Source organism: Temnothorax americanus, unplaced genomic scaffold (genome assembly GCF_048541705.1).
Source record: "Temnothorax americanus isolate GAGA-0224 unplaced genomic scaffold, ASM4854170v1 Scaffold10, whole genome shotgun sequence".
In the NCBI taxonomy this organism is placed as follows: domain Eukaryota; kingdom Metazoa; phylum Arthropoda; class Insecta; order Hymenoptera; family Formicidae; genus Temnothorax; species Temnothorax americanus.
Window position 1 is genome coordinate 3071436 of NW_027509231.1, and position 13026 is coordinate 3084461.

The 13026-nt window shown below is 46.0% G+C and overlaps 1 protein-coding gene across 9 annotated transcripts in view; it reads right to left on the reverse strand.

Moving 5' to 3' along the window:
• Usp (retinoid X receptor ultraspiracle) overlaps window positions 1-13026 on the reverse strand; it is a 74480-nt gene that overhangs the window by 6044 nt on the left and 55410 nt on the right. For 7 of the 9 annotated variants that reach the window (XM_077413673.1, XM_077413654.1, XM_077413641.1 and 4 more), the window contains 4 exons: window positions 10919-11045; window positions 10465-10626; window positions 1069-1372; window positions 117-445 (listed from right to left, as the gene is read on the reverse strand). In XM_077413673.1, coding sequence (XP_077269799.1) covers window positions 117-445; window positions 1069-1372; window positions 10465-10626; window positions 10919-11045 — 922 coding nt within the window. The remainder of the gene's footprint in view (window positions 1-116; window positions 446-1068; window positions 1373-10464; window positions 10627-10918; window positions 11046-13026) is intronic. The other 2 variants (XM_077413681.1, XM_077413664.1) reach the window with 1 other exon arrangement.

A 13026-nucleotide genomic window follows, 5' to 3' on the forward strand; every position in this document is an offset into this window, starting at 1 on the left:
AAGAAGAAAAGAATGAATGGCAAAGACATTGACAAACAGTCAGTTTCCGTTTCACGTCAATTCAATCGTCAGAGTTCTATTAAAGATTTATATTAAAGATTATTCTTGCCAGTCACCTAAGACATCCGAGTTCGGTCCTGTCCATTTTCATCTCGCGCATCTTCGACACCAGCTCCGAGAGCACGCGATCGAATATCGTGGATCCGAGCGCATTTCCCGTCGCATTTCGATGCAACGAGCCGTCCGTTGTCAGAATGATATTGTCCTTCGAGTCGATGGAACGGTAGGAGAAGGCAGCTATTTGCAGCTCGCTCCAGCCAGCCTTGAGCAGAATCGCCTGATCCTCCACCGGCAACGACGTAAAGTGCGGGATATGCTTTGCCCATGCCACCAGCTGGAAGATTTGTTGATTCGTTGTGCAGTTGGAAATGTGCGACACTGCGTTCTGCGCATTACAGAAAGGTAGCGAATTAGTGGAGAGTGCGCTTCGATGGGATAGCAGGGCGCCGTTCTGCGAACAACCACTAATGACAATTACAACGCCGAGATTCTTTATAGAACGGCAGATATATCTCTATAAAAACTACGATAAAACTACGTTCAAGCTATATCTTTATAAAGATCTCACGTACATAAATTTGCGCTATCTTGCAACGTATATTAAAATCTAAATTATAAATTCTTAATTTGGGTGACGCATAGATCCGTATAGGAGAATCGAATTCCGAGTTCGATCCTCGATTTTTCATCCCGTGTATGCCTTGACTTTACAAGAGATTATAGCTGTGAGTGAAGAATTGTGATTCATTTGAGGAATAATAAATTGTGTGATAAACATACATAATAAATTATTATTTTATACCGCGAGATTATTCTTACAATTAAAAATTGTATATCCTAAGACATATCTATAATAGCGACCTACATACATATCCTTAAACAGCCATTTCGTCATTACTATTATACATATCTAAACTTCCGCTTTTCCCTCCCGTCAGGAGGGGATACGCCTACACGCGACACGCATCAAGCACGCGATATCTTCATCACGGGCGCGAATATATTTACCTCGTAATTTCCCTGCTCTATCTTACACTCGACACGTTTCTCCGCCTCGAGGATACGCTCGATCGGCATGTCCGCGTGCAAACTGCTCGTGCTCTCCACCTCGCTCTGATCCCGCTCCTTAGTGCGCTGACGTTCCTCCTGCACCGCCTCCCTCTTCATCCCCATCGTCAGGCACTTCTGGTACCGGCAGTACTGACAGCGGTTTCTCTGTCGCTTATCGATGATGCAGGTCTTCTCCTCGCGACAGGCGTACGACAGATCCTTACGCACGGTCCTCTTGAAGAATCCCTTGCATCCCTCGCAGCTGAAAGACGAGCTCGATTCAGATAATGACAATGTAACGCGGCGGCATTACACGCCGTTATGTTGCAACTTTACGCGATCGTTTCTATTAAAAAAAAATTTGAAAAAATGGAATCCGATCTCTGAAGGGCACTCTTCGATTGAACGTAGCTGAATGTTCTTTGCCTTGAAATTTAATTAAAAAAATTTTTAAGTAAAGGCTCGAGTAAAGGTGAAGTATCGGTCAGGCTGAAGAAAATCATTGCGCTATCCACGATACTCGAAAGAAATAAATCACGATCGAGTTGGAAGGTATTTACAGCGTCATTACATTCTATTATATCGCAGTTAATTGCAATTATTCCATTGTACAAATGGAGATGCATTTATCATGAGACAATTACACTCCATGTTCGTTTCTCTCAAAGTGAATTCCGGAATTCATTGTGCTTTATCATCGCGACGTTTTACGCAGTTAAACATTTTAAAGCGATGAAATTTGAAACGATCGAATTATATCCCGTGCTCATATCGATTTCACGCAATGAACATCAGAACCGCACGAACGCAATTACATTTTTTGCCGCGGAATCTGGTTCGAGGAAGCGCAATAAGGAGTTTTGAAATAAGGGGAATTGAAGGAAATTAATTGTCACGGGATAATTATTGTGTTGCTTGCTCGATAAAGGTGAATCACGGCGATCCGTGTCTCGTATTTCGCGATAGCGCGACGACTTAAGTCCGTCGAACGATTTGTTGGCACTCTTCCCCGTCAACGTTCTCACATCAGTTTCTCCGACCTGGAGACGCATCGAGATGAGGTGCCGCGGGTTTACGACTTCTCGGGTGCAATTCTTTACGAGCAGCTGTCGGAAACAATACCACGAGCAAAAATAAAAGATCGACCTCGGTTCATCGTCGGAGACTAACGGCCGCTAATTTTGATTTTATGAAAAGCACCTCAGAGAAACGTTGTTTATCGGCGCTCGGTGATTAACCCTAGCTCGCTAAATTGTAGTCCAGTGGACGGACCGCTTTTTCTTACAATAAGTACGATTTAAACTCAAATAATTTTCTTGACCTGATATCTTCCTAAATATCTTATTCAAACTCTGTATTTCCAATTCCTATATACATTACAAGCTTAAAAATATTAATTAGAATGAAAATGACAAAGTAGAGTAGATCGGAGTGTGGCGAATTAAGGACTCGAAAATAAGGCTAGCTAGAATTAAATTACTGACATATAAACAGCAGCGATGCGGGGTACGTGCGTCGCAACTGTGAATTAATTTTCAGCAGGACAATACTTTTAGCAGCTAAAGAGCAGCGTTTTCCTTCCGTCGCTCTCGGAAATCGCGAATCGACATTTCGATCATCGCGTCACTCAGCCGCGGTTGTTGTCTCGCCGCCGGAGAAGCTCGCCGATCATCAACGAACCCGTGTGACGTGTGAGTCACGGCTCGTACCTCTCAGGGTCGTCGTTTTTAAAGTTTTTGGAACGTCTCCAGAAATCTCCCGTCGGGACATCCAGAAAAGCGGGACGGTGCAAATCTCGCCGGTGAATTTATTTTCGCCGCGAAAATACGTATCGCGTGTTTTTCGCGACAGCGGCGGTGGCGGGGCGTCCGCGAACGATTTCGGGACGAAGCGACGCTCTTTCTTCGCCCGGTGACAACAAGAAGACGTCACATATTTCGAAAACGCTACATCCTCCGCCGCGCGTGGAACAAACAGCGGCATTAAATTCCGCTGTCATCTGCTAAACGTGAATATAAAGCCACGCGGCGCGGCGCGGCGCGGCGCGGCGGAAGATAACACGACGCGCCGTCTTCCGTCGAGCGAATACGGGAGCTAAGATTCAGCTGCGAATGAACGTGAACCGGATACAATAAAGTCAAATTTTCCCTCCGTGTTACCTCCGTGTTATCCCCTCTTCGTCCCTCGCGGAAAAACGAGCGTCGCCGTTTATTTGCGCGATCCTTAACGGGTCTTCTGCGAAATTAATTCGCGCGGCAGTCAACGCTAAAAGCCGCTTGGGAGCTGGGATACATTATTCGAGACGATTGCGACGGGAGAGAGCGGCACGGCGAAGGCGCATTCATAAAGCGCATTCGTGAAGACTCAAAGATAAATCAAACGGCGCGTATACATTGTCTGGCTCTCCGGCGGGGAGACAAACGACACGGCGCGGCGCTCTAATCTCGGGGGATTTCGCGAAGCGTCAAACGACAAACGTCCTCTCTATCGAGACGCCGGATTTCACGAGAACGCATCATATCGTGCAATCTTAAACGCGCGCGCTACCGTTGATAAAGCACGTGTATAGAATAGGAGCCACGTTGAATAACGCCCAGCGCGTGGAGAGACGCGAATTTGATCTCGCGCGGCGGCGAGAATTTACGATCGAGGTATCGCGGAAGACGAGAGAAACCTCTTTCTTTTTCCCTCGCAGAGAGGTCTGTTTATTTCGAAATAAACGTGTAATAAATACGGGGAGAAAGAAATCGCGCCAGGTTCGTCCGGGTGCCATTTATATATATATATATATATATATATATATATATATATATATATATATATATATACCTGCCGGTCGGATTTCGCTTTTTCCACCGACGATCGTTAATTCGCGGCTCGATTACGACGAACGGAGGAGGCTTCGAGGTTGCGACACCGCCGTGTCCTTAATCACCGTACGTATAAGTGTCGGCCGCAGAAGGAGGAAATTCTCCCTCGGCGTCGGGGCATGGATTAATGACGATTACACGGGCATTCGTGTATCTCGGCGCTTTCCCAGCGTTGAGACGACGAGATAACGCGCGAGAGGCTAATGCTACTACGACCGATATGCTCGGTGGAATGATAACGTTCCGATATAGTTGAGCGGCGGCTGTGCGTCGCACATCAAGTTGCATCGCGCATCTGTTTAACGTGGGCGACGCCGCGCACGTGATGCAATTTCTGGACCACCGTGGCAGCCGTTTGATCTCGCGGAGTTTATGCGAAAGACAAATATTCATGACACGAGACACGTGTAGAGCCCTGCGCTAGCCGTCTCTCTCCTTCTCCCTCTTTTCTCTCTCGCTTCTCCCTTTCGCTCTTTCTCTCTTCTTCTCTATTGCGGTATGAAGACCTTCAACGCCATATGCACAAATAATGTCGGCGAAGTTACGCGTGCGCCTCGCAGTTTTTCACCCGAGCGCGGGAAATTCCGTCAGAAAAAAAAAAAAAGAATAAGAATGTACGGCGGCAGTACGGTTTCGTTTGACGTGGAAAATAGAGCAACGGCCAAGGGACATTGCCACGGGACGAGATTTTTAATGCATTTGTATTTTTATCTTTATTTTATTAATAAAATGGATTTCGACCTATTTTTTACTCGTGTTAGTTATTCGAAAAAGATTTTTTAAAAATTATTTGATTTTTATTCATTTTATATGAGCTCATATCTCTCTTAACAAAATAATTCAATATTTTTAATTAATATAAATAATTCTTATATTTTTCAAGCATAATAATTAAATAATATTGCGATGACGAATAGTCAATTATAAAAAATAAAAATTACGTGCATATGTATCTAATGAAAAATTAATATCCGAATTACAATTATTTATGCGACAATCGTTAATCGTCAAATAAATGATCGGGCGATTGCACACATTAAATTGCACGCATTTCCATCCATTTTATTCTCGCTTGCGGGATCATTAATAATAACGAAGTTAATTCAAAACGCGGGAGCTTCGCGACGGCGGATTACTATGAAATTGAAATAAAATGACTCCGAGACGAGTGCCTCCCAGCGAACGCGCGCGCGCGCGTACATGTTTCTTCTCCGGTAACACGCGCGCGTACATACGTGAACGGTCGCGGCGCATTTAATCCGTGAGAAATGGACGCGCGGCGGCGCGGCGTCGTGGCGCGCGAAAGGAACACGCGAACGCGAAAATAAGAGCGGTAGCACCGTTCTTCCTCCAACCGGCCGATCTTTCCCCACCGCGCCGCCGTGCCCTGCAATGGCATTGCGCGCGTTATTGCTGCAATTTGCGAGCGAGGGGGGCATCGCATGACGGTTATGCATTACGCGGGGCGTATATGATGAACATGTCCGAATGTTGGAAGCGCGACCAGTTTTTATTGGAGCGGTGGCGAGTCCCCGACCTCCCCCCCCCATTTTCCGCGCGGTTAATTACGCGCGCGAGATGGCTACAAATTGCCCCGGGTACTTTTAATTAGATCAATTAAGTTCCCGCGCGAGAACTTATACCTGCGCGTGTGGGTTACGGGTCGGCTGTTTTGCGCTTTAAATCCACGGCGGACCCCCCCTTGCAGAATCGATCGCGTTCCCTCAGCGCGTCCATTTTTCGTGGCGGAAGGAAGTTCCTCGAGGAAAAGTCTCGAAACGTAGCGTTTGAATTTTCTGTTTCACGAAAGCGTTAATCCAGATAATCGAGATACAAATGTTATTCATATCTTCGGAAAATTACATTTTCAAAAATGTTAGGACTTTGGTTCGGACGTAAAGGATCTCAATATATATGTAAAGTAAATCTTAAGTAAGTCTTTTTGTAGCTTGAATGGTGATAAAAACGTGTTTCACGATTATATTCTTATTTTCTGATTACATAAGTTAATTAAATATCGTTTCTGGAAGTGAAGAAGGGAAGCACGTAGCGAACTATTATACTCTTGCCAATCTCGAAGGCATTTTGTCGGTCGAGGAGGAACGAACAACACTGGGTTAAAGGGTTAATTAGCCGCCACTGGAGCAAAGTGCCTATATACAGCGAGAGGAGGAGAGGGAGGGCCCCCTCCCCCTCCGCTCGTAGGAACTACGGGTGGGTAGTCGTCCTAACCTCGTGAGCCAACAGCAGCAAGTCCAAGGTTGATGGGGCTCTGATGCAACGCGAACGTCGGCCAGGCCGGTCTGCAGCTCGGTGCAATCATCGCGGTACGAGGAGCGAAAGGGGAGAAAGAAAGAGAGAGAGAGAGAGAGAGAGAGAGAGAACGCGCGGAAAAGTGGGGCGAAGAGGGGCACGCTGCATCGGGATTCCCTGCACGCCCAGCGTGCACCAGCCGTAGACCAGCAATCGACCTCGGCGTAAGCGCTCTGATAGCGAGAATGGCGACCTCGAGGTCGCTCGTCGATTCGCGGAAATTGGAGCGGAATTCCGCGGCCGCGAAAACTGGTCGCTGCTCGCGGGAGAAACAAAAATATGCACAGCGCATTGGAAATGCATTCGAAACTGTAACGATATATAGTAAGACGTTCGTGAAAAAGTTAATTGAGTGAAAAGGAACGGAACTCTTAATTCGGAGCAGAAATTAAAATAAAAAGAAACAGACCTCGTGGGTATCTCGTTAACCTGGGAACGGACGCCTGATTCTTTTTTGCATAAATGAGAAGCATATTAAAATTACTGGTGATGGGAGCTTCATTTCTTTGATATTGCAGGAGTGTAAAAATTACTCCAGTCGCCAATTGATGCGCGAGCTTGTTCGTCCGTGAGTCACACTTAGGACGTTTGCTTGAATGTGTAAAATCCTCGGGCGAAAGAGATTGTGACTTCGAGGGAATGTATCGTACATCGCTTTTATCGGGCAAGTGTGTTAGGAGATCGAAATTCGGAGTAGACGTCTACAATATATAACTTGAAATATAGGTGTTAAGGTCCCCGCGAGACCCTCTCCTTCTCCTCCGCGACGTTACTTTCGATCGTTCCGCCGCGGTTAGCTCACGGGCTAAATTAGAAAGTCGATACAAGTTTTAATTGGATAAGTTACTTTGAGGATCTAACTTTCGTATCCGAGCCGTTTCGTAAAGCCACCGCGAAGGAAAATGTTAACGAGATCTAGCGTTGTAATGAAATTCGGAGGCACGCCCGCGCGGCGTCGTGAATTTGTATCGACGAGCAAGATGCCGAAAGTTCAACGATCAGTCCATTATATCGCTCAATGGGAGGCCGATTATCCTAACGATTTCAATCGCTCTTTATATGTTTCCTTAATTTATTTTATTTGTTTTCTATAGGGCAAACGTTCAAATTATAATTAGATATATATTTGAATGTTAAAAGATCCTGGAATCTGTGCTTTTTATCTTCAATAGAGTCTACATGACGCGCAAATATTGTAGAAAATAATTTTCACGCTATCGCGTAACTATTACGCGTTAAATAATTCGTTTTGTCACGAGCGACGTTCTTCGGTAATTATACGAAAGACGACAAATGTGCTCGTTGACGGGGCGCGGACCGCCGCTGTCGTAACACGGCCGACATGCGTTGTTCACGACGGTGTTCCATGCATTCGCGCGAGCGGCTCGCGTGCTGTTATTCGCATAAAGGCTGATCTACGATGTGCTCTTTGCTTTCTGTTTTCTGCTCTTAACCTTTTTGCGACTATCTCGTATTTCGCAATTTCGTCGCGTATTAACGTGGTTTCTTGTCTCTTCTAAAGTTCGTCAATTTTTATCTTGGGCGACAGAAAACAAAAAACATCGCGTTACGCGACGGAATTGCGAAATACGAGATAGTCGCAAAGAAGTTAAGAGCAAAAAACAGGAAGCAAAGAACACATTGTAGTTCAGGCTTAAAAGTCATCGCAGATGTTTCTTCCTTTTCAGCGACGCGCATTTTCGCGGACGCGCGCGCAACGCGGCGGTTCGCCGCGACCGGACCTGTTGCAGCTGCAACACGAAAGACGATACGCGGACCCGTTCTCGCGACGGCGACGGCCGACGTGCGGTGTGAACTAGTGTGAAGGCTCTTTTACCTACTATCGTGATTCCTCGCTTCGCGCGCGCGCGCGACACCCTGGCGGTTACGTGTCCGCGTTGGTTCGTCGACATTTTTATTATTCCGCCGGCCGACGACGACGGTTCGACGCACCGCGTCAATTATGCAAACACGACGCCGCATTTGCAAGTTTTTCTTTTTTTCACGTATGCACGCAAGAAAATAAAAAAGCGCGAGGAAGCGTCCGTTAATAACTCTCGAGGATGCGTCGTCGCGCGCGAGTCAAAGTTCAGTGTCGGATTACCGAAGAATCGGTATCGTAACGCGAGACTCGAGAAATCCTTTTACACAGCAGATATATATAAGGTACCCGAGAACTTCCGAAATAGTAACCTTAGCCACGTTGCGTAACGGCCAGTATAAATAATCCGAAGCGATGGCACGTAATTAAACCGAAATATAACAAACTATATCTATATAACTTTGACGTTAGATTCCACGTGCATTTTCAATATTCAAATAGAATCGTAGTCGTTAAGGTGGTCCTTTCGCGGACCCAGCTAGTAACAGTCAAGTAACAGTCCGTCATGAGGTAATTGAAAACAAACATTACACAGCATTCCAATATTTATAATAATATAACATGATTTTACACGCACGATTTAATCGTATTTAATTATTTACTAATTAAAAAAATATCACAATAGTAGCGCGGTTGGACTCGATTTAGTTTAGGTCAGGCATGACGATACGAGTAAAGCAATATGCGCGTGGATCCACTACTTATTTAACCTCATATATCAGAGCAAAACATTCGGCAAGCCCTTATTTTCAAGGTATGTACGAAATCCGGAAACTTCAGGGAATATTTTAAGACGTGAATAATGTATTCATCTGATCGCCAAGTACACATGTATTATTCGTTGAAAACCTCGGCCGTGGCGATTTGCATCGTTCTATCTTTCTCGTTCGTTAAATGTAAACAAAGATAGAATGACAATGGCACGCTCCGCGAACGCACATTTAGAATGACTTATTTCTTGTAAAGTGTCGGTAACCTCACTTGATTTTTCGTACACATGTCCCTTATTACTGTATATTTAACATATATATATCAAATTTAGGTACTTATCTAATACTTGTTCTCGCGAAAGGACCACCTTAAATGCGATCGTAACTTCGCAGACGGTAACACGAAACACTTTGACGAGCGCGTGTATCCTCCCGCCCGAACAAGTCAATGTCACCAATCCCTCGAGCAAAGATGCGAGACAGCCTCGAGACTCTTATCGAGCGTTAAATAATTTGAGGAAAGGTCGACGATTCTGCCTCGTCGACGTCGTGCTCGAGGGCTGTGGTTTCTTCGGCAAAAATGCCTCCATAAAAATTTCTCCGCTGCTGATCTTATTATTCGGAATCGTGTAACTTATACTTTTGCGAGCGCAGGTCGGAGGGTAGCGATAATTGGAAAAAACAAAGCATTTATCGGCGATGCTTTCTTTATCCGACTTTATCGTGTCGCGCCGCTGTATAGGTGACGCGGCCTGACGGCATAATAAACCGGCGCCCGCTTATTATTTATTGCATTCTCGGTGAGCCGTCGATGGACGGATTATTCACCGTTCTCCCTTGTTAACGAGGGTCAGGATTATCAAGCGAATCCGAAGGACCTTGAACCGCGCTCTCTCGCGACGGAAAAATCATCCGGCGCAACGCAAGTATACAACGACGGCAAATTCAGATTCATAGGCGCGTCCCATTCTCCTCCTTATTTTTTTCTCGAATAAATCGTGGGGCTTTCATCGTTCGCGCGTGCTCGATTCCTTCTCGGAGAAAAATGCAGCAGAAGAGCGCGGTAATTATTTTTGCAGTTGGCCAACCGCCGCGAAACGACGGACGCACGATGAGACGCACAAGGGATTATATTCAAACGGAGTTTGTCGAAGTCACCTATTGAAGTCGCCGCTCGAGAGATTCAGCCGCAATCGAAACGCCGATTACCCGCGCGAGCGCGTACATTTCTTGAACAAAATCGCCGCGCGCGCCGTCATGGATCAAATTTGCATGACAAATGCGAGCGGGGTACGAGAATGGAGGGGAGAGCGGGGGGTATTCGTTAGACTTCTGTCGAATACATACTTCCCAACGTATAACTTTGAACCAGCATTTTCTACGGATATTCACGGTGGACAGCGCAAATTGTTCCTCGACCCTTCACAGAAACTCCTCCGCTTGAAAATGAAAGGCAAAGAGGAATAGCGAGTGGAAGTCAAGAAGATTATCGAGGTTTCGTTCGACCGAGAAGCATCGTTTGTGCTAACGATGAGTTGCGTTGCGTAACGATAATACGGAAACGATTATAAAAACTTACCTGTAAACGCCGTAGTGTTTGCCACTCGCACGGTCGCCGCAGATCGAGCACAGATGTTTGCTGCCCGACAGGGGATGATTAGGCGGGTAAGGGGTGACCGTTTTGCTCTGACCGCTGGGCGATGTACTCAGAAGGTTGCTGTGACAACCAGCATTGAAGGGTCTTTACATGCAAAGCAGAGAACGATCGTCTATATGAGATCTACGCCGCTACAACCGTAGCATGCAACATTTCGAAAACGCCCGGCGCTAAATTTATAGACCGCGAAGTACGCGCTCTTAAAATCTCTGAAAATCGCAACGAACGGTTTAACTCTTTGTTTTTTTTTTTTTTTTTTAATATCGCTAAACCGAGAGAAATATCTCTTTAGGTCACTCAAACAAATCTGCCATCGAGTCTAGTTCTGGTATTAATATTCGCTAAGCATAAATTGAAGTGTTACAAGAATATTTACCCTGGACTGTTGGGACCCGATGGGCTAAAGTTCCCCGGATTGATAAGGGCCGTGTCGGGCTTCATGTCGAGAGGACTCTGCGGCCCCACCGACGACATCGACATATTGCTGTTGTCTAAACTCAGCCCTGAAACACACAAGCAAATCGAGTTTATTTTATCAGAATTTCACTTCGCGCTCCATATTAATTTTATTAATATTCAGAGAGGGATTCATATATATTCGTTTCATATTCGACGCTACGTACACACGCGCGTGTCGTTCTTCCGCCGCGTTTCGAAATCTTTTTCAGATGACGAGCGATCGCGCGCGATAAAGAGAAAGAAACGCCTCCGATGCAAATTGCAATTCCCGATGTTGCGTGAGAATAAGCGCATTTATTATGCGATCGGTGCTTCGCGGCAGGTATCCTTTCTAAAAGCGGTGAAAGGGCGAGGATCAGCAAGCCAGGCGCCTTTTCCGCATCTTCCGCGTCCTTCGGCATTCCTCTCGCGCGAGGACGACGGCGCGGCGCCTTTCGATAATAACGAACGCACACGTCGACGATTTACAGTTATGGGCAAACCCGAGATGTGAATCGCGGATGTCCGCAATTGTTCGGAGATCGACGCTTTTTCCTCGAGAAAGTTCAACCTGAGAGAAAGAGACGGGAGCGATTCTGCTCTCGAAGGTCGAGCCGAATTACGCGATCGCGAGACGAGTGTGCGAGGTGGCCAATGGGTTGCAGGTGCAAAAGCACTTGTTTCAGCCGTATAACGCGTTGAATTTTGTCCGCCTCGAAGTAAACTCTCATTATCCGAGAATTCTGTCTCGAAGGGGACTTCTCTCCTTCGGCATCGCGTGAATGTGAATTCCTTCTCTCGCCCGCGAAGAGATTGCGCTTTACGTGCCGATAATATCTCCGGTATTATATACCAAGCGTAGCGATACACCACTTAATCGACAAATTGTATATATTTATTCTCTTATTTAATTGAGGGAAACTAAGAATTTGTGAGTTTAAAAGTAGCGGCGACTCTCGGACAAGGAGTGTCTAGTGGAATGAAGATCGCACGCTTGCACGGTTAGTACATAGAAGAATTTGTTGAAGATAGCACGATAACTGAGTCGCCCGAATACTCGTAGCATTCATAATTCATAAACGCAAAAATGTAGAAGGCAAAATTATAGATTTAGAAGTCTGCCAAATTCTTCAAGATCCGCGTGACATTTATGGCTTTAAATGTCTGGAGGGATTCGTGTCCGCATAAACCCTCGAAAGTGAGAGTCGATGGAAACAAATGCCTCGAGGGGGGCAAAAAACCCACACAGAGAGCGAGGGTTCGGCTGTGAAAGTGGTCTTCTACATAAAAGAGGGCTCGGTGGTTTCACGCGACTGAGAATACGCGCTGTTATGCCGACGCGACGTTTGTATTGAGGGCTCATTTCGTCGGCACCGGGCGCGAGATTGCCCGGATAAACGAGTCTACAACAAAGTCCGAGGAAATACGAATCGGAGTAGTCGGGGATGAATGGGAGACGCGAGAGTTTGCTTCTCCCATCGGCTACGAGGCTACTAACGCTAATTTCACGTCCATTGTATCGTCAATTTTGGCATGAAAAAGTTCCTCGGAATTACGGAGTATTGATCCCCGCGATATACGTTTTCCTCCGTGCGGCGGGGCCCCCCCCCTTGAGCGTTTATCAGCCGTCTCGGCGGTCGTCTCCTCCCTCTTTACCCTTCACGGCGTAGATTCGTTCTCCCCGGAGGGAGAGAAAGGTCCTTCTCCGTAGCACAAAAAACCAATCCATTCTTGCGCGCCCAGCGCTTATTCCCTTTAACGGCGCGGCGAAGTGATCGATGGAGGTTTACGTTTCGCAAAAAAAAAAAAAAAACTCCTTCCCGTAGAGAATTCTCGTTTATTAGTAAGAATCCTTTCAGACGTCAAGCAATTCTGAAATTATCCCTTGTGGCACGGATATCGGGAACGAAGGTAGAAAATTAATTACATCGGAAATAATGTCTTCTAATATTGGTTGTTAAGCTGATACAGTAATGCAGCACTTACTAATACTCCGCATCGTCAATCGTATATAAATTGCTGATCGCGCTCTATCGCTTTATATAG